The sequence below is a fragment of the Acanthochromis polyacanthus genome, chromosome 17 (assembly GCF_021347895.1).
Source record: "Acanthochromis polyacanthus isolate Apoly-LR-REF ecotype Palm Island chromosome 17, KAUST_Apoly_ChrSc, whole genome shotgun sequence".
Taxonomy (NCBI): domain Eukaryota; kingdom Metazoa; phylum Chordata; class Actinopteri; family Pomacentridae; genus Acanthochromis; species Acanthochromis polyacanthus.
In genome coordinates, this window is record NC_067129.1 from 20,190,192 (window position 1) to 20,216,711 (window position 26,520).

The 26,520-nt window shown below is 41.1% G+C and overlaps 1 protein-coding gene across 4 annotated transcripts in view; it reads right to left on the bottom strand.

Annotated features, from left to right (window-relative positions):
- The window catches only part of dscama (Down syndrome cell adhesion molecule a), a 103,201-nt gene that overhangs the window by 22,247 nt on the left and 54,434 nt on the right, over window positions 1–26,520 (bottom strand). For 3 of the 4 annotated variants that reach the window (XM_022193301.2, XM_022193300.2, XM_022193299.2), the window contains exons 4-11: window positions 17,616–17,762; window positions 16,111–16,389; window positions 15,018–15,293; window positions 14,205–14,501; window positions 12,572–12,847; window positions 11,174–11,452; window positions 10,855–10,974; window positions 7,765–7,944 (exon numbers count right to left, since the gene is read on the bottom strand). In XM_022193301.2, the coding sequence (XP_022048993.1) occupies window positions 7,765–7,944; window positions 10,855–10,974; window positions 11,174–11,452; window positions 12,572–12,847; window positions 14,205–14,501; window positions 15,018–15,293; window positions 16,111–16,389; window positions 17,616–17,762 (1,854 nt within the window). Of the gene's footprint in view, window positions 1–7,764; window positions 7,945–10,854; window positions 10,975–11,173; window positions 11,453–12,571; window positions 12,848–14,204; window positions 14,502–15,017; window positions 15,294–16,110; window positions 16,390–17,615; window positions 17,763–26,520 lie in introns of those variants that run through there. The other variant, XM_051937302.1, reaches the window with a different exon arrangement.

Below are 26,520 nucleotides of genomic sequence, written 5' to 3' on the forward strand. Positions count from 1 at the left end.
ACGCTGATTTATTTTGCATGACAAGTATGAATTTTTTGTGAGACACGTCTGAAAAAGTGAGAGGAAAGAAAAAACTGCACAGGCTTTATGTAAACGTTATCATTTTAGAGCACAGCTACTTTCATTTTGCCGTGTAAGTGGCTCAGAGGTGGCACAGTATGGTGTTGTTGACACTCCTGGCAGAGGGGGATGCTGTGCTAGGCGACAAAATGCTAAGATGGGGAAGACATTGAGAGGTACGCAGATGTCTGTAATGTAAACTTTAAAGGCTTTCCAGCATCCAGAATTGGAGATGATAATGAGACATCAAATTGTTGCAATTCCTTAAATACATTGCAGTGAAACAGATATTATTAATGATATGCTGACACAGTGGCTTGATATCGGTTAAGACTTAAAGTAATAACACTTCAGAAATTCTATACTCTAGTAATAAGGACTTTATTAGCAATGTTATTGGTGATGGAAAATATTTGTTTAAATAAAAGAAAACAAATGATCAGTATGTGGTTTTTGTCAAATGCATATTTAGGAAACAAAGGACATCTGCAGGAAAAGGGATAGAGAAATGTGAACTAACTGTATTCGATCAGCCTCATTCTAGGTTTAGTGAGCTTTTGATCTAACAGCCAATCAGAGCAGCTGATCTTTCAACCTGCTGGGCACACAGCTCTTAGTTGGTTGACTAGAGAAAGAAAAATCTGCATTGTTTTATCGACTGAATTACGATACAATTTTATCTGGAATCAAACCTACTACATATAAAAAAATCCACCTTTGATAGCAAAGAGAAAAATAATTCATCCCATGGAAAAGCTGTGATGACAAAAGATTTTCTGTGTTTAAAGCCAAACTGATGCATAGATAAGATAAATGACCAAACTGTTCCAACCACTAGTTATTTAAAATGACTGATTAAACCATTCAGCGATCTGTCTCTTCTTTATTGGAGGAGATATTAATTTCATGTTGCATTATTAATTTATTTTCCTCAGTCAGTTACAGACACTGGTGCACAGAGAATCATTTTGCAGTTGTGCAGTTCATATGTGGCAGACCTCAAGCTGCACATATTTTACAATGAATGTGTGAGAAGGCAGAATCACAAAAGCAAACAAACGCTTAACAATAGGAGTGTCTGTGCAAGATAAGCAAGGCTGTGAGAAGAGGCACATGCTATTTGTGTGTCTATGTAAATGCATGTGTGTGCAAGAGTGTGTGTGTGTTTCAGAGTGCGAGGAAGCCCAGCTGAGCCAGCCCTCAGGCACACTTTGTGGTCCTGTAATTGTTGTGTTGATGTATTTCTTTAATATCCAGCGGAATTATGGGAGGAGTGAAAAGAGAGAAAGAGAAAAAAGATGCGAGGTGAGATGGTAGAAAAGGGGAGTCCCCTGACTCAGTGTTCATCAGCTCCCCTGATATCTAATTCAGCCTTAAACATTACATGAGGGAGCGCACACAGACAACACAAAGGGTTCAATTTGAATCTTATTAATATTATTTTGAGCAAATGTGATCACTGAATTTATATATTTGTGAAGCTGGATCTCACTGCTTTATATTTATGCCGATGTCTGAAAAAGACTGAATGCATGTACGCTTAATACAACACAGCGGCATGTTGTCACCTAGCTTAGAAGAATGACTAAACACACACAGACACAGGAGAACCACTCATGCACTGCCCCCTTTAGGAGCCAGTGAGATGTAGTGCATTGCTGAGGAAACATCTGCATTATAGCTTTTGGAAACCTGCAGAAGAAACAGCAGAGTGTGTTGTGTCTGTTTACTGCACAGTACAATGTGTCTTTTATGTGGAGGTGAGGAGAGCCCTGTTCCTCCACAGCAACCCAGAGGGCAGTGATGATACACGTAAGCCTGCAGGGGATTGTGGGGGATAGGCTGGCTGCTGATAGGCTACTCCCCTGAGACAAAAGCCCCCCTCAACTCCCTCCCTCCCTCCTTCTAGCAGGCTCCCTTTCACCTGGCCAGGTTACCATGCCAACCAACGTCGGACAGTCTCTCCTCTCCGCTCCTCTCCTCTCCCCACCTCACCTCCCTCCTCCCTCTCGTCCTTTCTCTCCCTCTCTAGTCTCTACTCTTAGAAAAAGGGCCATTTCTAGTAGCCAGGAATAGAACATGGACCTGCCATTGATTTTCACAGGAGTATGATGATGATTACACAATCACACCCTGAATGTCGCAATGCAGGAATGAAAAACAATACAAAAAGCAAATGTGTCTAATGTTTCTAACCGGTGGAGTTAGTGATGTGGAAAACAGAATTAGCCAAATGGTGGAGTCAGGAGAATAATGATAACACATAATTATAGGTGAATGGCTACTTCAGTGCGAGGCTATTCATCTGTGATCAAAGAAAGAAAGCAGTGAAACCGTCTCAGAGGTTCAGTGAGATGCGAGAGGTGATGAAAAGAAATTACATTTATTTCAGCAACATTTGGATTAATAATTATTAGCACCAAAAAGGCTCAAACATGAAGCTCCACATTGGAAGTTGCACATTCTGCAAGAAGAACCTCATGTTATCACTTTGTGCTTTTAGAAAACCTCAGATTTTCTCAAATACTGAATTGGTCATGATATTTTTGTTACAACACTTGCTGTTTGTGCTGCACTTATTAGAGATTATATTATATTCAAAATGCAATAATTGACATCTCCCTAGATTTTCTGTTGATGAAGAATACATTTCTCCATGTGGCACTATTTACTCAATACTGACTGATCAGAGTTGATTTCTCGAGTTGATATAAATTAGCCCTACTTCCACGAACAATGCTTAACATTGTATCTCTTGTGCATCAGTGAATATTTGCTGCAATGTTTGTTTTTATAGGTTTCATCAAACAAATCTCTGAAAGTAGCTGGCACATTTTTGAATGGCAAAACCCATTTAATTACAAAGAAATCTTCTTGTGAGCTATCTTCTCCACCGCACATATGAGCTGGCTTCATCAGAGTATCACCCATGTTGAGATCACTGGGATGCTAGTCTACATTCTTCACAGGATGCCTGGCAGGCCAGTGTGAGCCACAGGGCACCCCGGCTCGATGGGGCCATGAGGGCCAGACAAGAGAAGACGAGCTGAGATGCATCTAGCTCCTTGCCCTGGGGGCACACTGTAAGTGGGCACTGGGGAAGAGACGGTCTGGACGAGGGTGGAGGAGGGGAGGGGAAGAGGGCTGTGGTGATCGCACAAAGATGACTGGTTCACTGGCCGCCTGCAATGTACTGAAATAATTCTCTTAGCTGCACAATTGGCTTGGACATGGAGCATGATACCGCATATACGCCTGCAGAAGAACGGCTTCTGTGCTGAGGTGGGCTGACACCACTTTAGTGAATAAGATGAAAGAAATAGAGATCAGAAAAGCTGGGCGTCCATATGGTTATCTGAAGGATGTTGTTCTTGGGAGACTGCTCAGTAACCACAAGACCATTTAGTACTGCTCTTCAGTGAAGCCTCATTATATGCTCTGCCCTCATCGCTGTGTCTGCAGACATTATGATGTCTAACAGGCTTGATTGGTCTTAATTGGTCCTGATAAACATTGAGTGGCTGTTGACTGACTCTGATAGCATCCGCTGTGGATTGGTAATGAATTGACTGAATTACATCTGTTTTGGTGGTTGGGATGCTTGACTGGAAATTGCATAAAAATCCTTTGTTTAAACCTCCACCTGCAGCCAGTGTCAACACAGCACAAAAACTGATTCCTACTCCTATAAAGAAGCTTGTGAAAGAAAAACAAACATACACACATGTGACTATACACACACTAACACAGCTAAATCCTGGTGCAGTGAGTCCAAGCAGTTTCTACTGGCTGTTAGTGCAGTGGTGGTGTTCATACTGGATGATGCATGGTGTATTATGACGAGACATTAGCCTATGCACAGACACTCATAACAATGAAAGTGCCAAGCTAGGACATCACAATAGCTGCAATTCATTTCCCAGGGAGTCCACCACAATAGCCTAGCAGAGTGGGATCTATCTAAAGCACTGCATTAGCCGCCTGGACCATTATTCTTTTGTAATGGCTGCACTGCGCTGCACTGTAGCTCTGCCTTTACATTAAAGTGTGCAGTTCTTTGTGTGAAATGTATGTCTTTGTGTGCACTTATGAGCTTGTTTGCTCACCTGCGTCCTGCATATGACCCGATACCATCTTCCCCATGCACGTCTTTACTATACATCCCAGACCTTCTGATTGAATCTATTGATTTTCCGGCGTTTGTTTACTGATCCATCAAGCCACATTTGGACACCCAATAATACACAGTGAAGATCATACTATCCATCACGTGAGTACTTCAGCATGCGTCAGCTTGTGTGCCTCCCTAATTGGTTCCTAAGCCTCTTAAGTAGCTGCCACTGCTCAAGTGGTGTAGGCTGGCCTGAATAAACAACATAAAAACAGCACAGAGTGTACAGAACATCGCAGCCTCATAAGTTACAGTGGACTACACTGTACCTGCGAGAACCGTTAAGGGTTAATGAACTCATTGTCTGCACACTGACACACATGCGCACACATGCACGCAGGGGAGATAGGATGAGGTGTGGCTCCCCTGGCGTCCAGTAAGATTCAGGTTACTACAGGGAAGAGGCACAAATCAGGACAGCACAACCACTACAGCAGCCAAACCAGATACTTTAGGAGCAGAGCATGCACCTGAAGGACTGCAGACACTCATACATACACAGATGAAGCCATGAAGCCATGAAGAGACATCGATCTATGACTGCTTTTCTTGAATATCCATCCATCTATAAGTGGGTTTTCGAGATTTTCCAGGTGTTTCTAATTCATGTCAACAATAATGTGCTTAATAAAAAAGTGTGTCAAACGAGTAAAAGCAGCTCTTAAATCCTGTGACACGTTTTGCTCAAAATTACAATACAAATGGAGTAGCCATCACTGAGTAACCGCACTTACAGATGGAGATTTTTAGGCTGTGAAAAGTAAGGCCACTGAAGGACTGCAGCCAACAATGATTTTAATTACTGATAAATCTGCTGATGACTACAAATACTTTGCTATGTCTGACAATCCACAGATATTTCCATCAATTTAAAGTAGTGAAACATTTTGGCTGGATAATGACAGACAAGATTAATTATTGAAATAGTTTCATTTTCGGTCAACCAATTTACAGAACAATAAACTACACCGTTTCTGCTCTGCCCATCCATCCATTATCTATACACTGATTAATCCTCATTAGGGTCGTGGGGGAGAGGGGGGGATGGAGTTTATCCCAGCTGACTTAGGGTGAAGACAGGGGACACCAAGGACAGATCACCAGCCTATCACAGGTCTACACCAAGAGACAAACAATCACACTCACATTCACACCTAAAGACAATTTAGAATCACCAATAAACCTTAGCATGTTTTTGGACTGTTGGAGGAAGCCAGAGTACTCTGTGAGAACCCACACATGCACAGGGAGAACCTGCAAATTCCACATAGAAAGACCCCAGGCCCATGAACTGGGGATCTTCTAGCTGTGAGGCGACAGTGCTAACCACCGAATCACTGTGCAGCCCAGTTTCCACTCCAGTAAGCAGTGTTAAAACATAAATGTACAAAATCAGATGCTAAACTGAAATTGGAATTTAAATATATTTAGTTTTGTTTTTCAACAAGAAATCTACAGTAATGTAACAAATGAACAAAACAGAATTTCAGTGTAGTGACTGCAGCGTACTCTACAGGCCAACTTGTGTTAACGTTTCTGTGCACAGAAACAGAAACAAAAAATGGGAGAATTCAGTGTACAATTTCACAGATTTATTTGTCTAAAAATTAATGGACAAACTGCAATTGAGAGCTAGCTTTCCAGTTGAAAATTGAAAATCCCACAGCATCCTACAGTGGCATGGAGTCTTACAAAATAAAACACTTCAAAGAAATGCCTTAAAAAAGATACCTAATTGTCAACCACACTTGAAAAACATAAGAGACTGTACTGACAGCTGGTGCGTCTGTGGTTCTGTGCCATATTTGTTGGTCTGTGAGGGAGTGTGATAGGCTGAAGTCAGACAGGAGGGGTCATGAAGGAGTTGTAGCCTATTTGGCTGTGGCTGGCAGACAGTGAGACACTCAGCAGGGAGTACTCTGCTCTGGCTTGATAAGAGCCACAGGGGCATAAGCCTCAACTAACAGTGACTGATCAAAATGAGCACCCAGCCACAATAGACTGGCTAGAGATCACACACTCTGCACACACATACAAATCCATAACTACATGCATCAGCTGGAACTCATATAACTGTTCATTTTTCTTAAATGCAGATATGTATTATTTGTAAGGCGACGGTTTATGTCACAAAGAAAACATTTTATCCATTGTCACAGACTGTTTTTAGCAGCTCTGTCTTCGGTGTATTAAATCATGTATTACTTTCATGGTTTATTAACTGCTCTTTCAACCTGAAGAGGGCAGTACTCTTATTGTAAAGTGTAATATCAACACAAAAACACAGTGCAGCAAGCAATAATTGTCTGTGATAACTGTCTGTGAATTTAATTGCACAAACTGCAAGAAGCTGAGCAAAGGAAATGATTTACATTGCTGTTAGTTATTTCTGTGCTACATATGTCATGACTGATGGTATAAGTCATGTGGCATCCACGTAATATTATTTTTACAGCTAGTTAAGTATAACGGTCATGATCGCTGGAGAAAGATTATTAATATTTAGCAAATGAACATATCTAAATAGTTAGCATATGCTAGTATATGATCTACTGTCCCTCTTGCTCCGACTGCCTTCTTTCTCCCCTACTCCCTTTACACCTGTCCTACACACGAGCACAGGGCACACTCGAATAGTGCTGCATGGATTGGTTTGAGCCACTTTGTGTTTTTCCCAGAGCCAGGGCTGTGCATGAACATAAAGTCTTTTTCTGTTCACACACAGAACAGACAGCTTGCAGACTAAGAGCAGATATTCAATGAATTTGACAAAAAGTAGGACAAAGGATCAGCATTGTATACTCTACCTCTAAATCTCAAAAAAGGTAAAACCATAATTGAGTTTAATTTGTGCATGGTCAGGTCCTTCCATAATATTAGACCACTATATCCTTAACAAACACATACAAACATTAGTTGTGCAGGAAGAAGAGGACATAGATGTGCTATACCACATGTAAAATCGTCATTATCTCTTGCAAACATAAAGGTAAGATAATCCTGCATTTTAACAAAAATAACTAAAGACAAGAGTGAGGGCACACACACACACACACACACACACAGAAACACAGGGAGGAAGAGAACAGACATGGGTAACCCATTCCTCCTCTAACCTCCCTGTCTGTATTCCTCTGCCCTCTTTTCCACATGGCAGCTCCTGCCTGCATGCAGAATTCAGGGCTTAATGGAGGGGAGCTAAGTCCTTGGCCACACAGCAAATAAATGCTGTACTTTCTCCAAGAGATGTAGTGGCAGTGGCTATGAGCGTTGCTTTCGCGGGATTCATTCAGGCAGAAAGCACAGCGCAAGCACCATGACGGCATCTTGCTGGTGGCCTGACTGGCACAGACAGAGGCAACCCCAGTTCAATTTATTTAACATTTGTGCCTTTACTTTTTTGCTTTAATGTCATCAGCAGCACTGAGCATGACCAGCCAGGGCATCCAAAATAAGAGTCGACGAGCTAAAGTCAAGCGTGTTAAATTTACACTTTTAAGTTGTAATAGGCGGTGTTTTCCTTTGAGACTTACTTTTGACATTGAGATACATGGACTTGCTGACATCAGCCCCAACATCATTGCTGACTCTACACAGGTAGAAGCCGCTGTCTTCCTCCAGCACGTGCTTGATGAGCAGAGAGCCATTGACCAGCACCTCGATCCGAAAGCCTGAGTTGAGGGCAATGGGTTTGAACTGAGGGACCCCGGCTCCTGTTAGAGAAAACATAGTGTGTGCTTGTTAGTGTTACACATTAGTTAGCACTGACAGAGTGAACCCCAACGCCCTGCTACTTTTTTACTTCAAGTGAAGAAATATTATATTTGTAGTTTGCATAATGTGGTTGAAATTTATCCACATTTTAAAGTGTCAGAGGATCCAATTACCACTAAAGTGTATTTTAAGCATGGGAGCTAATAAAGTCCAACGATCATAGTTGTTGTATTGACATTTAAGATGTGTTTATTGATTTACAACATCAACTCATGCAACATATAAAAATGAATAATTAAATGTTTGCTCTAGTCTGTATGTTAATCAGAGATAAAAAAAAATACAGCTAAATATAATAATATTTTTTAAATAACAAGTAAATAAAGGTAAAACAAGTTTGAGGATATTATCATAATTCATTAAGGTGGGAGTATTAAACTTTTCTTTGTAGGAGGATCGCAATCATGTGATCATCAGCAGGCAGCTGACGTAGTGTTCACTTGTTGTCATAGTTTCAGTAACGCCGTGCTGCTATCTCACAATAATACAGAAATCTTTAACTAATCCGTGGATCCAGACTACAGTGGTGGCCAAAACTTTAGACCAAAGCGCAAAACTGAATGTTATTGCATCAAACTATTCCATACAATCATGACATATTTACTGTGAATTACCCATTCAAATTCACATTTATTAACATCACAACTGAAATTTTGTTACACATAACTAAAGAGAAAGAAAATGTTTTCTAAATTCCAGGTGGTCTAAACTTATGACCGTTTTGTTTGTGCTTCAATATGTAAAGAAATTTAGTCCTAAATTGAGCTCAAACCACATTATTATTTAACAACTACCAATAATATAGTCATGTCAATATTTTTTAGGGTATCCCTTCTGCTTGATGACTTCTTGCAGCCTGCGAGGCATGGACTCTACCAGTTTTCTGCAGATGTCTCCAGTAATTTTTGACCAGGTTGACTGACAGTCTTCCCACAGCTTCTCTTCATTTTATTATATGAGTGGACTTGTCCCGATAGTGATTAAGGATTTTCCACAGGTTTTCAATGGGTTTTAAGTCTGGAGACTGCAGTGGCCAGTCCAAAACTTCAAACTTCTTCTTGTTCAGCCACTACTTGGTCTTCTTTGCCGAATGCTTCAGGTTGTTATCATGCTGGAAAATGTCTCGCTGATGCCCTAATAGCTTCTTCATACTCGGTAACATCGACTTCTGCAAGATGTGAATGTTCTGCTCTGTCTTCATGATGCCTTCAACTCGATGTATACGACCAACCTTGCCTGCTGACATGCACCTCCACACCATGATATTGCCACCTCTGTGTTTCACTGTGCCACGCAAGTTTCTTGGATTGACAGCCTCTCGTGCCTTTCTCCTAACGTACACTGTGCCATCTGATGCTCTCATGTTGTACTTGTAGAGGTGGCAGCATCATTGTGTGGAGGTCCATGTCAAGAAGTCATCAAGCAGAAGGGATACCCTAAAAAATATTGACATGACTATATTATTGGTAGTTGTTAAATAAAAATGTGGTTTGAGGTTAATTTAGGACTAATTTTCTTTACATATTGAGGCACAAACAAAACGGTCATAAGTTTAGACCACCTGGAATTTAGAAAACATTTTCTTTCTCTTTAGTTATGTGTAACAAAATTTCAATGGTGGTGTTAATAAATGTGAATTTGAATGGGTAATTCACAGTAAATATGTCATGATTGTATGGAATAGTTTGATGCAATAACATTCAGTTTTGCACTTTGGTCTAAAGTTTTGGCCACCACTGTATAAGCTGCACCACTGCCAAAATCTAATCACTTGATCCTTCTGTCATTTCTGACCTTCCCTGAAAATTTCATCCAAATCTGTTAGTCTGTTTTTGACTAATGTTGCGCACAGACAGATAAACAGATGGACAAACATATGCTGATCGTAACATAACTTCTTCACGTTCCTTGGCAATAAGGCAACGTGCATGTTGGGTATTATACATGAGAATCAACAGATTAGTTTCTACAACATGTAATTGCCCATGACGACAGAATGAAACAGATATTAGTCACACTTTCATCATTTTAGTATTGCATAGGACTCAGTGAAGATGCATGATTAGGTTTTATATTTAAACATATTGATGGTATTTACCAGATATTAGTTAACTAATTAAGTACTCCGTTCAGTTTTCTGTTTGCATTTGTTTGTCTTCTGTAAGGGTGTGTAGGTTGGGCTGAGGAGATTACACATGATCAAAAAATAAATTAAAAATCCTGCATACAGTATATGTCAGTTCTTTAATAAATCATCGTATCCTTCAGGTACTGGTTTAACTGAAAATAATGAAGAGTTATATTTCAATTATAAGTTTTAAAATTTTAATTATGACACATCAGCTTCATAGGCAGGTCATTACATACCAGAAAACTGCAATAATCTAAGCTAACTTGTCATCAATGACAAGCAAGAAAACAGTGGATAAAGTCAACATTAGTTCTTTGTATTTTCAACAAACAATGAAACCGTGTCCAGCCAAGATCAAAATTCATAGTTAGATAATTTTTTACTAATTTCCTTCTTCCAGAGAATAAAAAAAGCTCTCCGTTGAACAGCTGCTGTTTGTCATCTTACAGTGCTTGTTTGGACTTGAGGTGGGTGTTTTTATGCATTCAACCTCAAGGCTGTGGACATTATGTTTGCTGTGCTGGCATTTGCAAAAAAATTATCTACCGTAGAGAATAAGATTGCTGTAGGACAAAAAAAGTATCTTTCAATTCAGTATGATTGTCAAAAGAGAAGAAGGGCGAGCTGAAAGTCTTTGAAAACCTATAAAACGTCCAAAACTCTCACCAAACCTCAGAGGGACAGCTTTATATTGTTGTATGTAATATGTGTGGTTTACCTTTAGAGTACTCCCACTGGATGGTCGGAACAGGATAGCCTTCAGCTGAGCAGTTTAGTATCACCGCCTTTCCATAGATGCCGTCCTGGTCCTTGGGTTGCACCACAAATTTGGGAGGAACTGCAATAACGTAACCTTGAGATTAGGCTTTTTCATTTGAAAATCAAATACGTTTCAACTGATCCTGTTAACATTTCGGTTTGTGATATTTTTTTATTGTATTCAAAGAGAAGATCAAATAAAAATCCAGCTTTTACACTCCTTTCCACTCCTTTAAACTACGCCTAATCTCTTTTACCCTCTCTTATCCACCTCTCACCTCGGACAATGAGCTGGCTCTGGTGTTCCACAGCTGCAGCTTGGTTGCGTGCGATGCAGGTGTAGTTGCCGTTGTGCATCAGTGTGAGATTGGAGATACGCAGGGAGCTGGTAAAATCTATGTTGTCTATGGTGACACCCAGGCTGGCTGGAATTGGTCGGCCATCCTTCTGCCAGGTGATGAAAACGGGTTGGTCTCCGGACATGACCACGCAGGGGATAAACACTCGCTGGCCGATTGAAAACCTTGGAAACTCAAATGGGTGGATGGTGGGTGGGACTATGGAGGAGAGATGTAAATTATTTTTCCCTTCAGCAACATTACCACAGGCCTGTGGGTAAAATGTCCATAATCCAGGTTTCAGCAAATGGTGTCAAAATCATTCACTGCTGGTGCACTTCAGCAACAGACAACAGCTGTCACGGCTGAGCTGCTTTACAAAGCACTCCAATAGCAACTCATTAGTCACGAGTCTCTCTTTATCACCTTGTTTTCCATGTCAAAATATTATGCTGTGGTAATTTGTAGGAATGCAAGAAATATTTTTATTACCTCTGCCCATGTGGAGCAGCTGAATTCTCTCTCAAACAACATGCATATAACATTTGCTCTCGCTCTCTTTTGCTCTCTGGGGACACTGTAGCCATCGTGAGAACCAGATGCTTCGGAAAATTAATGATTTAAAATAACATTGGAATAAGCGGCACTTCAGCGCTTATTTAATTCACAACAAAATAGGCATAATAGGCTCCTGGGGATTCCCTCTCGGCAGCGGTGGAATGCTAAGCAGCCGAGAGGCAAATTAGCCGAGGCGGAATAGCGGCATAGCTTTGTCTACGCTGTGTGATTTCCCCCTCGCACACTCGTTAGCACGTCAAGACCCGCTAGAGAGAGAGGAGGGTGGATTTGCCCATCCGACATTTCAAATTATGCAGCGTCATTGAAGAAAGAGAGCCATCTGAGGTTATCATCATCTGGCTCGGCTCAGTGCCGCTGCATATTCAGATGAGCTCCAGATAAGCTGGCTCAGATGATGGAGAAGGTGCTTTGCTATCAGTGATGCGAGTGCTTTTTTACAGGGTGTAAAATACAAATATTCCTCTGTATATCTGTGTTGTCAGCAAGGAAAGGCAGATTGGATGGAAAGACAGTACAGGGTCAGTGTATAGGCCGATAAAGTGATTCCCTATGTAAATCCAAAAACTGAGAGGTACTAAGGTGTGACATAATGTGTATGCACATCTCAAATACATGGCATAAGCTGCTTACCAGACACTACACATTATTAATAAACATCCTGGATATCAATGATTACACACAGGTACAAAAACTACACTTTATGCCATTTTTCTCTCCATGTGCTGCATAACTTAAGGCAGATCAGACAGAGGCTCGTACCTTTCACAGTAACATAGACACTCTGGTGTGTGGACAACTGTGGCTGGACCAGCACATTACATGTGTATTCTCCTTCGTCCACGTCCTTCTGCACGTCAAACAGCTTTAGGGTGCCGTTGTTCTCGAAGGCCCGCTGCCTGTGGTTGTATGGCAGCAAATTGGAGTCCTTGTACCACTTGATGGAGTAGTAGGGGTAGCCAATGACACGGCAGTGGATGTACATGTCCCGCCCAGCGATGGCAGTGAGGTTTTTCATTGGTCTGATGCTGGCAGGCCCTTGAAGGACACATTAGAGAGACAACTCTCTTAAAATGATTTTGAGGCGGGGGGTGGTGTAAAGGATAGCTGTGCTGTGTTGTGTGTGTTTTCAAGACACCACAAAGTTTACATGCCTTGATTCATTCTGATAGAGAAAAATGTAAACATTACCAAGACCTGTTTAGGGGTTTCAGACTGCCTGATTAAGTTTTCTTGTTGTCACTTAAAGAAAGGCATCATAGAAACTCAGAACCAGAAAATCCAAATCCTCATTAGTAGACCTATTCTGCTGCATTTCCATAACATCAAATTCACTTTCTGACTTATCAGAACCAGGGACTGTTTGAGATTGTAGTGAATATTACCTTTTGCTCCCACCTCTTTGGCGCTGCCTCTGATTAACTCTGACAAGCATTAGAGTGGAATGTTCCCTTTCTCCACTCATGAAGTTATTATCAGAGCCATTACTCATGTTGCCGGCTTTCACACACACTTGTGAAAAACCAACAGAATAACCAATAGGCTTCCATAGCTCTGTGTCTATCAGGGAAATGGACTATTAGGCTTCGCTTTAAAGCACTGGAGAAGACAGTTTAACTAGGCTCTGTAGTGTACTTTGAGCACAAGCATATCCTGGGTAGCTACTCTCTTTAGCACGATTAAGGAGCCAACGATGTGAGAAACAGTCATTACACTTTCTCCACAATGGCACCTGTGGAGATTTATCTTCATTGCTTGGCTGCATTCGGCATCCATGGACCCTCGCTTAAGGGCTAGAGGATCGCCCTATTTAGCCTTACAACATGCAAGAATGAACACAATCAAATTAAACCAATCAGTGTACAGAAAGTACCATTCCCTCTCTGCAACAGAGAAATACTAATGGCCTGGCACCAAGCACAGAAAGCTTGAGTGCCCCAGTATTACAGCTACATGACAACAGCAATCCAACCAACCACGTCTCTGTAGAGAGCACACAGCACTACAGTCAAACACTGGTAGTAACAGTAAATCACTCTAATGGTGTCCCAGTATAAAGCTATCAGCAGGTGTTGGGTAGGAAGCAGGGCATTAGAAAAGTTAACGCTGACACCAATGACTGATGACAGGAGAAGCTACTATGGGAGGATCTGCTCCACTCTGAGAAGAAACACAGTGAAGCTACTTTATAAGATTTCTAAATGTGGGAGAAACTAGTGACACGGTGACAACAAAAAAGTGAATCCTCTTAATAAACTTAGTCAGGCATTCCTTCAACATCTGCACATCTCGGTGCTTTTAAATTAGCCAATTAAAACATATCAAAACAGAATAACTCAAGACATGTTGATGTGTATATGTGATGGTGTGTTGAAAGAGTTGATCTGACAAGCACCTCTTACGTTTATTCGCGCCTGGTAGGAAACAGTCCCGGCCGAGTTGTTGCAGATGCAGCGATACACTCCTCCATCGGGGACCTGGGTCTGACTGATGTTGAGGTGGCTGACCACGTGGCCTTCAGTGTTGGTGTAGTGGGAGATGCGGTGGCGACTGTCCCGTACCACAGGTTCGTCATCCAGAGTCCACGTTACCCGGGGCTCCGGTGTTCCCTTCACCGTGCACGACAGTGACACAAACTCATTGATGTTGTAGACCTTTTCGCTGAATGAAGCCAGAATCTTGGGGGTGCCATCTGGACAGAGGAAGGAGAACCTCATGGCAATAAATATTTTATTATCCTCAACCAATCACTCTCATAGTGGGTGATTAGAAAACCAATTCTGAAGGTTTTTTTTAAGAGAATCTTCCAAATCCAGACTGACTTGTCTTTTCACCAGAACTCATGTATGGATACTGTATAAAAATCTGAGTCAGAGTGCATAGCAGATTCATTTAGCTGCTTTTATTGGCTCCACAACATCATTGATTAACGACGTTTTTCTTATATTGGCGCGGTCATGTGAGGGAGACACTGCAGCATTTGATTCAGTATGCAAGCCTCAATCAAATAAAAAGAGCTGTGACCTACAGCACTGAGTTTAACATGCACAGTAGATATGAACAGACATGCAGTTTTGGACCCACATGCGTAAACAAACACCTGTACACACAAAACAAAGAGCTTACATATGCCAAAGCAATTATTCTGTATTGTATGTAGATTATATTCACTGCACCCACACACACACCTCTCACTGTGAATACTGACCTTCCAGGATGACTTGAACAAAATCCTGGGCGGACATCTTGCCATGTCTGGCAAAGCACTGATAGGCTCCTCCATCGCTCTTGGCCATACCAGCCATGACCAGGTTCTCTCTGTTTTGGCCTGTCATGCGAACACTGTTGCTGGGGTAGATGAGCTCTCCATTGCGGTACCAGGACAACTGGTACTCCTCGGAGCCGGTTACACTGCAGGACAGTGAAACCTGGCTTCCCACGCTGCCCTTCACCTTCCGTGGACTCACCACAACTTTCAGGGGCTCTGTAGTTAAGGGAAGGTAATAGTTCAGTGGCTGCTTCCAAAAGACTGGGATATATACTATTGTTCAAAAGTTTGGTATCACCAAGAAAGGTCTTTATTTTTGAAAGAAAAGCAGTTTTAATACAGTCTAGACATTGTTAATGTGGAAAATGACTATTCTCGCTAGAAAAGGCTGATTTTTAATGAAATATCTACATAGGAGTACAGAGGAACATTTCCAGCAACCATCACTCCTGTGTTCTAATGCTACATTGTGTTAGCTAATGGTGTTGAAAGGCTCATTGAGGATTAGAAAACCCTTGTGCAATTATGTTAGCACATGAATTAAAGTGTGAGTTTTCATGGAAAACATGAACTTGGGGGGAGGGGGTGGCATAGCTCAGTGGGTAGAGTGGCCGTTTTGCAACCAGAGGGTCGCCAGTTCGATCCTTGGCCCAGAGAGCTTGTGTCAAGGTGTCCCTGAGCAAGACACCAAACCTCTAATTGCTCTTGGTTAGCGCCTTGCATGGCAGCTTCTGCCATCAGTGTGTGAATGGGTGAATAATGTAAAGTGCTTTGGGTATCTTTCAGGTATAGTAAAGCACTACATAAATACAGACCATTTGCCTCGGTGAGCCCAAAATTTTTAAACAGTAGTGTATGTTCCTATGTTTTCTACAAGTTTACAGGCAGCATGTGAAATGTTAAAAATGTTACATGGAACACTTTAAATACAAAAAGCAGCATCTATAACTTCCCAGCTTTGCCTTGTTTAAGTTATCATACCAACAACAACAAATCAACCCCAGTGGCCTACCCCTGGCCCAAAGGCACTGACCTTTTACCAGCAGCCTGCCAACCACCTCAGCATTGCCGTAGCCGTTCCACACCTCACACACGTACGTCCCTGTGTCGCTGGACTGAGCTCTCTCTATCAGCAGGCCTGTCACACTCTGTCTGAAACGCGTGTCTGGCTCCAGTGGCCGGTTGTCTTTCAGCCAGCGGTATTTTGGTGCGGGGTGACCAGAGGCCTTGCAGGGTAGCTCCACTCGATGAGACGCCATCACCTCACGACGCTCAAAGCTGTCTAGGATGTGGGGCGCTGAGTTGCTGGGATCTGCAGGAGTGGGGAGGGGCAAGGCATTGTAAAAGGTTTAGCTATTTTTGATGTCTGAACAGTTTCCAAACCCATTTTTAAGCATCTCATGCATGAAAAGCAAAGTTTAAAATGGAATGATTGGTAGAATTTAGTCGTTCTGTTTGTTCACACAATATTGATTTCTGGCTAAAGTGCATTCGCTGAGTGTGTCTCGTATTTCATGGTCATCATGCTGGTTGAGTAGGTAAAGGGACCAACTCTTTGCACCATGACTTTAGTGTGGCTGCATGGCGTCCCCAGAAGTTACACTAGTAACTAGAAAAGCATTGAGAGAGCGCAGTACGGCTGCTCAGTTATTGTATGATTTCCAACAGATAACTCAGAAAATATAGAAATCTCTCACAAATCCATGGATCCAGACTATAAGCCACATCACTGCCAAAATCTAATCAGGTGATCCTTGTGTCATTTCTGACCTTCCTTGAAAATTTCATACAAATCTGTTTGTTCGTTTTTCAGTAATGTTGTGCACAGACAAACAAACAGACAAACGTACACTGATCATCACATAACTTTCCCGCATTCCTCGGCAGAGTTAAAATCCCTTTCATACTCAAAATCATTTCATTTAACCCACAAGGACAGCTTGCATGGACACAACTTTAAAGGGACATGCCAGCAATTACGTATTTAAGGAAGCTTCAAAAAAGCCAAAGCACAGATTGTCCAGTTTTGAGGTGCTGAGGCTGACTTGTCTTGATTTTTAGAGCAGTGGTTTGTGCTTCTGACAGCTGGTGCCATATAAAATCTGTGGAGTGTCCCTTTAAATAGTTTACAGAAAGGAGGGGCTTTTTCTGTCCTGAAACGCTCCCCCACACTGGCACAGTTCTTATGACCTTTATCACATGTCACCCCCTCTTTAATTCAAGTGTTTTTCCCTGTCATACTCTATTCTGCTCAAATGATCAACATATTTTTTACAAGCACACATTTATTTCCATATGGTCCTCTGTCATGAGGGCACTATTTCTGAAACCCAGTGAAGACAAAGATTAGAAACCAGATTACTGCCCTTTCATGTTTCATGTCACTTTGTAAACTTGTATCATATATAGACTGGTGCATAGCAAAGTATCTCTACTTAATAGACAAATAAATGAAGCCATTTAGCAGAATGTGATGCCGTGCACACTAGTTTCAAAGTTCTGTTGACACTGTTTTTGCATCTTTTTAACATGGCTTACCTGAGACAATGAGGCGGGCGCTATTGCTCTGTCGGGTCTCTCCTGTGTACCGATGGCGTGTCATACACCTGTAGTTGTACAGCCCGTCTTCCATTTGCACATCCAGGATATACAGAGCTCCCGTGGATGTGATGAGAAACCGTGACACTGGAGAGAAACAAGAAAAATAAAAGATATTGAGCAACTGCACATTGCTAACATGTTGTATGAATCAATGCTAAACAGTACAGTACAAGTCTTTGTAAAACAATAAAACCGAAGCACCATTTTAAAATGACATCTTGCATAAATACTCCAACTGCCTGCGGATCAGCCAGTACCAAATACCTCACCTTTATGTGACTGAGTGTGATCATACTGTATGTAGCCTCTGGTCAGTCCGTATAATGTGGAACACTTTGGAACAGCTATTTGTAGATGCAGTGCAGGATCTCCTCATGATTCATTAGGCCAAACTGAGCACCTATTCAGCTTGATTTGTCTGATATCAGCATCATGTAAAAACTCGACACAAAATAAAACGATAACAGGTGAAGAAATAAATGCTTGTCTTAATAAGAAAGTGTAGTGTAAATTCACTTTCATACAATAGAAATACTGCTATATACATGAAGACAAGGGTGTCAAACATGTGGCCCGCAGACCAAAACTGGCCCACCACAGGGTCCAGTAACGACCGTGGGACTTCTTTGTAAAGCGCAACAATTACATAGAAGATATTAATAGCAAATTGTAAATTTTTAATAATTTCTAGACCTTGACAAGTTGTTTTGATAATAAGTCACATACTATATTGTTCATTGTTGGTTTGTTGTTTTGTGCTTCATTTTTGTCATTATGTCCTGTTTTCATTGTGTTTTGTCTGACTTTTGCCAGTTGTCTCATGTTTTTGTCGTTTTGTTTCTTGTTTTTGTCGTTTTGTGTTTCCTTTTTGCTCATGTTTGTGATTTAGTTTCGCTTTATTCATTGTTTTTGTCTAGTTTTTGTCATTTTTGTCATTTTGTGGCCGCTTTATATCTCATTTTTGTAACATTTTGTCTTGTTTTTAACATTTGTTGTTGTTTTTTTCATCTGATTTTTGTTGTTTTGATCATAAAATAAATTACTATATTGTTCAGTTGAGGATGCTGTGATACACAAATGATAAACTGAGGCATCATGTTTTTAAACTGAATTTATTCTTCTTAAGAAACTTCAGGTTGTTCATAAAGCTTGGTAAAAAGATAATGTCTTAAATGTGAACATTTTCAGAACGTACCTTTTTCACCTAAACAAAGAGAAAAATGGAAGCTGTCGTTATTTATAGGTTATTATTCCCACTTGAGACCAAATTGGGCTGAATGTGGACCCTGAACTACGATGAGTTTGACACCCCTGCATTAAGATGACAAAAATGGATCACACAGTCACACAGATATCACTGTGGTTTAACCTGTAACATTGTGCCACAACAGCAAATCATTGTGTTTTGGAAAACGCCAACGTACACTCAGATTAATTCAACTGTGTCTTCATGTTTTGCCAACTTCTAACTGGTGGCATCTCAAACGCTGTGTGTGACACATGAATTGAACAAACAAATAGATCAGTTGCCTCCAGATTTCATCACAGGAGTCAGCTAGCATTGTTTATCAAATACTATTCGATAGTCACAGGGTATAGAGGAGGAAACATGTATTCATTTTTATGCACTGGATTCACTACCTTACGCATTCTAAAAGGAAGAAATACAGAAAATCCAATATTGAAGTCTCTTAGCAAATATTTGCAAGTCAAGTGAGGTACACAGCTCTGTGTGATTGTAGTCACCAAACATCTGCTGCAGCCCATTTAGCTCAGCACAGCTCTGAGGCGCAGTGACAAGGCTGTGTGTTGTGTAGCGGTGTAACACAGCTCGTTATCATGTAGCTCATCGCTCTCTTCTCTCTCTCTCTCTCTGGGGAAACTCGCTGTCTCTCTCTCTCACACAGGTTCTCTCCCTTTTTTCCTGCTCCAGACTAAAGCGCAGGGAGCCAGGGATCACAGAGCGCTTTGATAAGGTATGGCTGTGCAGGTCGGATGTGCTAATATCATGCTAATATAATGCTAATTTGCGTGAACACATGGAAGTAGAGAGAGGTTGTCAGTGTTTATGAGGAGTGATGTGCGCTGTAGCTGGTGGCTGCGGGGGTATTTCATGTCACCAATGATGGAGAAGCCAATCTGGGATGGGGATCAAATGGGGCTGCCGTATGGTGGGGGATTCTGGCAGTATTGCTGGAGATATCATAATGCAGACTTTATGAGGTGTTGAATTACCCTCATTTAGACCTGTCATGACAGTTTAACACTGATTAAGACTGCTGGTACCAGATTTTTTTTCCCAGCGCATGCCTAAAATAATGGAAAGCAGTGTAATAGTGCAAGAACATTTGATCATTGTGTAAAAGATGATTCTCTGCAATAGACCAACAATAAATCTCCAATTACTGCAAACATCAGTGAAAAATGAAAATCGCTACTGGCATCTACATTTATGCCCTGGATATCCCAGGAAGCCTTATTATCCACTTTAGGTGCAGAAAGAACAAAATGAGCTAAACTTTTAATCGGATTTCCCAGACGGTGTTGGTGCAATAAAAAAAAAAAATTATGAATGAGAGGACGGACAGAAATTGGGGAGAAAACAGGAGGAGAGTGAAGAATACTCAGAGGAGGGTAGTGAGGATGCTATTGTGAGCAAGTGTTGACCTAGTTAGAAATAAGAGACCATGGATTTGATATCCTCAAGGTGTTTCTTTCAGCTTGTGGCTGAGACACTTTAATATGTGACAAACAACCAGTGACACAAGAAAGAGCAGCCGGACAGGTATGCGTGTTTCCACCGCTCGTGATTACCCAAGCATGGAGACACTATCAAATTTAAATTTACCTTGCTGCAAATGCAGTTTGTCTTCAAGGAATGAAAGCATTCAGAGAAAGCAGATCTGAAAACAGTCTTCCCTCTGTCCTTTTCCCTTCTTTCCCTCTGAAAGTTGTCTGGCATCAAAAGCTGACAAGCTTGTGAATGAGAGGGGCTTTCATAAGAACAGACTGCCTGTCACTGTGACAAAAGGCCTGGCCTGGGAGAGGGGTGTATGCCTGTGTTTTAAATGCGTCCTGAAACAGACACATACACAGACTCACACGTTTCCATGCTTGTGTATATCTAACACTGGTATATGATATATGTGAGAATCCCATGTGTGTTTAGTAGTGGAAAGACTGCATCGTCATCACTACATTGAAGTAACATGAAGGATTAGTGAAGAAAAGCCTAGTTGTTACTGAACAGCTCAGTGAGAAGATGGCACTCTTATGTATGTATGAGTGAATAATGCATTACAACAAAAAGTAACACATTTTTGTGTGTTATAGTGTGTCACAGAAATGAATCAAAAAAATTCTGTCATGTTCTCCTATATATCAAAGTTGCATATTTCCAAGTGCACATAATGGAAAACAAACAAACAAACAATTAATAGTGACACAATTAGAAACCATACACATCATTTATGCAGATGTGTATAGCATATAGAGCATGTCTTGTGTTGAGTACATCTGTCAAAGATTTTTTGTAGCCTGATCCCTCCCCAGCAATGTCCTGCGGATAAATCCCTGACACTTCATTCAGGAGAGACATTTCATGTGAGTGGTAGACATAAACCATCCACCTTCATGAGGAAAAGAGTTCCTCTATGGGGAAGAGGAATGGAAAGTAAGATGAAATAAAAGAGCAGCAGTGTCTTGGTATGAGCTGTAAACCACTGTTTGACTAAAGAGATATGGCGAAACGCTGTCATGAAATTACAAAACCATCCAGATTTATCTGTCCAAATACATATTATGTCCATTTTAATGTCAGCGGTGGTGACTGTGTGGAAGGTTTTGAAAAAGTGAATTACTCTAAAAGACTGTTACACAGGAAGCTAAAGAAAACATAGAATAGTACTAAATTAATGTGGTACGCCTTTTTCACTTTTAAAGGGAAACAGCATTTAACAGCATTCTGTTTTTTTTTTCTAAAACCTTGTCAGCTCCATAGAACTACTAGCCTAGCCGCGCTAGACCCATGTTCTGAAGGCACAAGGGTCTAGGGCCGCTCGACAGGGAGGGAGGAGGGCTAAAAGGTTGTCTTTCAAATCACTCTGCAGCAATTGGGTAGGTATACAACCAATCAGCGCAACGAATAGGCTGACATAGTTCCCAGAGCACCGGCGGATTGTGGCTAAGTCCCATTAGCTTCCCAACCAGCGGAGCCAACTGGTATATTAAGGATTTGCCATATCCCGTCGGCATAAGTCCCAATACGTCTTTCTTCTCAATGAAACACTTCAGTGCCGTCCTTTGTTTATCTTTCAAGTTGAATTTTAGCTTCAAATCTTTAAGGGCTGTGGCCAAAGCCGAGTCAAAAGATAACTGTTTATTGTGCGCCGGTTGTTTCTGTCAGAATCGTCGCGCCTCTGTCGTCACTTAGTTACGCCCGCCTTCTGACTCTACACTTCATGGTGATTCGTCCGGCCAGTTTTAGGAGCATCCAGCCTCGAGCCTTATGGAGGGTAACTAGACCCACCCTGGCAGAGAACTAAATTCGTTGCCGTGGGTTGTCTAGCGCGGCTAGGCTATAGAACTACTGTACTTTGGCACCAAACACTTTTGAAGTGATCAAAGTAATTAGCTAGAAGGAAAGTCGCCTCTCTGCATTATTGTTCTTTGTGTACTCACTGTACATGCAGTATTTCATCATCAAGCTTTTGAATATAAGCTTTTTGTTTAGACTGACAAAAGGTGAAATGTTTTTACTTTTCATAGCAGTTCTCTCTATTAAGAGGTCTGATTTTTTGTAGATCCTGCATTTTATAACACCGCTTAGCATCTTGTTAGCAGGAGGTAAATTAACATGTATGTAGATCAGTAAAACCTTTCTAAGACAGGGTGTATTTAGCAGTAAGGACTGAAGCTGGTTGTGGTATAAAAACTGTTCAGGGATATTGTAATTGACTAAATTCATGATTCTTGGTTAGATTCCACTTCTTTCTTCCCAGAGCCTGCTCACACTCACTACCAACAACAGAATTGATTGTCTGACACAGAGCTGCGGGCCTACATCACTGTGTGTGCATGTCCTTGTAAGCTGAGGGCATTTCTGTGTGTGCTCCTACCACTGCATTTATCTCAAATCCCACTTGCTTGTGTGTCTGTATATTAAAGTCTTTGTGTGTGTGTGTGTGTGTGTGTAAGTATACATGTTTCTGTGCATGAGTGTATGCAAGTGAGTGTGAATGTGTTTATGCTGCATACAGCTGCATGGAGGAATGGTCAATAATAACGATCGAAGGCACTCCACTACGCTTTTCCTCGCTCCTCTCTGCTCCACCTACTGCATACTAACACCGCTTGAGAGACAGCCTCCATTGTTCTTGCAGTTTGTGTGTGAGCATGCTAGACATATGAGCATGTGTTTGTGTCCACACCTGGGTGTTTTAGTGTATATTTCTTAAACTATGGCTTCACTTCACACCAGGTGGCTTGCAGGACTATCAGTCTTCTCCTCTTCCCTTCCTCGACCCGCCCAGCTGCTTTGGCATCATTGGTGCCACAAACACAAGTCCCTTTCTGTAGAGCCACACTCAATAGCTTCAATTAATCCTCATATAAGCCACACTGAGCCTGCAAGTAGACTCTTTGTTCACTCAAACTGGGAGGCTTTGCAGTTTGTCACTGAAACCAAAATTGCATGTGCGACATAGAAATAGTCACAAAAGACAAAAGTTTGTCCATATTACAATGTAACTGTCACATTTTTCACCAAGGACAGCTTGCACTGGAGTAGATATGTTATCACTGGGCATGCGGGTTAATATGTATCAAGGACTTAAGAGAGCAGGACGTCTTATGAGGTAGAACACAATGACACACGGTGACATAGCTGAGCAGTTTGACCTTTGCTTGCTGGGCAACCATCTGCCCCAAAACCTGCACTTTAACTTAAAGAGTTAGCGTGGCTCCCTGAATCGTTTCAATATTCTTTAATTGAGACATGAGTGGAGGAAAGATGAGATGGGAGGAGGGAGTGAGGGAGTGGAGAGAAAGAGAGAAAGAGAGAGAGAGAGAGAGAGAGAGAGAGAGAGAGAGAAATAAAAGATCAAGAGAGAAAGAGCACCTCTGGGATACAACCACTCTCTGTCATCTAAAATGACTTACAAATTAGCTTACAGCTATGCGCTCCCAGTGAAGGGAAAAAAGGCACAACTTTCATATGCTAATTCAGATCATGGCTAGGCAGAGCAATTATCAAAAAAGTGTCAGCGTCGTCAGTCTGACAGATCTCAACAGGAACCCAGTACTTCTCTCTCTCTCTGTCTGTCTTTCTCAAATCAAACACGCTGCTGCAAAAGCAGCTACTGAATCAATGTGAAGATATTGTGACAATGAAAAATTACAGCATGTATGAAGCAAAGACTGACTTTAGTATACCCATGTGTAACACGTGGTCTTTGCAGCCCTGCTTCAACATATTCATTTTTATCAACAGAAAATACACTGACACATCAAGGCACATGGTTCAAATGTACAACAGATCCAAGCATTTGCTTTTGCTAACTGACTAAAACAAAGTCAGATTCATGCCTTTTATGACCTTAAACACTTCAACCTGCACTTCTCTGACTCCTCTGAAAAAATTTTAATCGTCTGACCCGATCAGCACCAACAGTCTGGATGCCACTTATGGGAAACCCATGGAGTCAGCTAAACAATGCAGACAAAAATTGCTTCCTCATCACTCTGCTGGCAGTGTCCCCACTGTGCAACTGTCTTGGAGTGTATTAGAGAGTAGATCGTGGTCCCTGGAGACAGCCAGAGCCTACAGTGTCACCGTAACCTTGGCCACTTAAAGTCATGCAGCTTCACAAAAATAAATAAATAAATAGAATCATCCATGCAGCCCAGCTGCACACTAACAAACCAAAGCCAACAAGGTATTTTAACATGGACTCAACATTTAGAGATACACGTCAAAAAAGTGTGCAGGAGTAGTGCAATTAAGCGAAACAGAACAACACCGAGTCTGTGTTTTGGAGAACATCATCTCTGAGGTGAGTGGGTTAGAGCAGATTTGGGAAAGCAGTTGCAGAGCAATATTTCATACATGAAATATGTTTCCCAAAATATTTGCAAATATTTCCCAATTCCTGTGTATATGCATCTTCTCGTCCACAAAAAGAACCTACTCTACAATTGCACAAGACAATCGTTTGCTTGAAAATGTTCAGGCATGATAATATCTCTCAGTCTAACATTTTATTCCCTTTTGTTAAGGGAAATATTCATAAGTACTTTTTAATAATCTGAAACTGCTGTCATATTCTCACCATATGTGGTGCCATATTGTTTACCACTACAAGAATGTCACACAGTGACTGGCGCCAGAATCGTCAGTGTAGCCTGTGAGTAATAATGAGTGTATGATGAGTCCAGGAGGGCCTGTGTTGTAATTAGGCCTGGTCACAGTTATTGGCAGAGTGACTCCAGTTTGATCAGGCTGGGATAAGTATCTCTATGGAGAGAGGGGACCCCACCAATTTACAGCCCCTCTAATAAAAATCATCTGTCATTCTTACAGGAGGCACACTGACAGCCGCTGGGGTTGCCATGGCAACATACTGGCCACCATTCCCTTAGCAAGCAATATTCCCCGTCCTGTAAATGGTGGAGATGTGGAATCATGCATGTATGCTGTCCACTCCAATGTTTTACTGCTTATAGACACAAAAACAAACATAATCACTACATATAATTATATTAGATGACGCTGCCCACATAGTATTATCAGATTATTTTATTATTGATATCTCTGTGTTCAAAAACCTGGGAATAAAGGGTGCCGTATGCTATACAGACTGCACAGGCCTTTGGGGAAATCCGTGATTTGTGATTTTGGACTAGATAAATAAGACAGAGTTGATTTCTCCTACTTACGTCACTGCATGCGCTGATAAATAATGCTCTGCTTGGAGCAGAATGTTGAGCTGAACATTTTTAGCTCCTCTCTGAGGAAGTACGGAACGCTTTCACCTACCTTCTATATCACTGACTTAACCTAGCACTGACAGCACATTTTAAAAAATATATATATAACATTTTACAACTTTAACAATTACAATACAGATACTTCACGCATAACCATCCACCACGGCTTTGCACATAAAAACACATAGAGAAAATGACTAACTAACAAACAGATTAATCAATCATTAGATAGTTAATGTGCAATTCTGCAAAATCTTCGATGAAACACAAATACCAAACACTGTCTGGTTCTAGCTTCAAATCAGTTTTTCTCAATCTATTAGAATTTTAAACCATGGAAAAAGAACACATTCGAAAACACCTTTAAGAAACTGAGTTTGTCATTACTGACAGAAATTTACATCAATCATAAAAAATACAGCTCAAACAATCATTTGACTAATCAGCATATTCATCAGCAATGAAAACAATCGTTACTTGTGTCACAAGGCAAATTTGATCTATTATGACCATGGCAATATAAATGACCTTGACTACAGGCACATATATATAAACGAAAGATGTAATCTTCAGTCAACAAATTCAGCTTCAGAAAACTATCTTTTTCTGACAAAGTGCTTCTGACTCCACAGACATTGTAGAGAGCTGAGCCAGATTAATTCAGCCATACTGTACTTTAAACCAGATGCATAAAAAGGATATGTTTTTACTTGGTTAGGAGAACATTAAATCTCTCTAAGTGCATTTTGCTCATCAAAACTCAGAAACATAGAAATACACAAACATACACACAAACCAAGCACTTGCTCTAATTTCTCATCACACCTGGACTGCAAGCTTGAAGCCGCCTATCTGG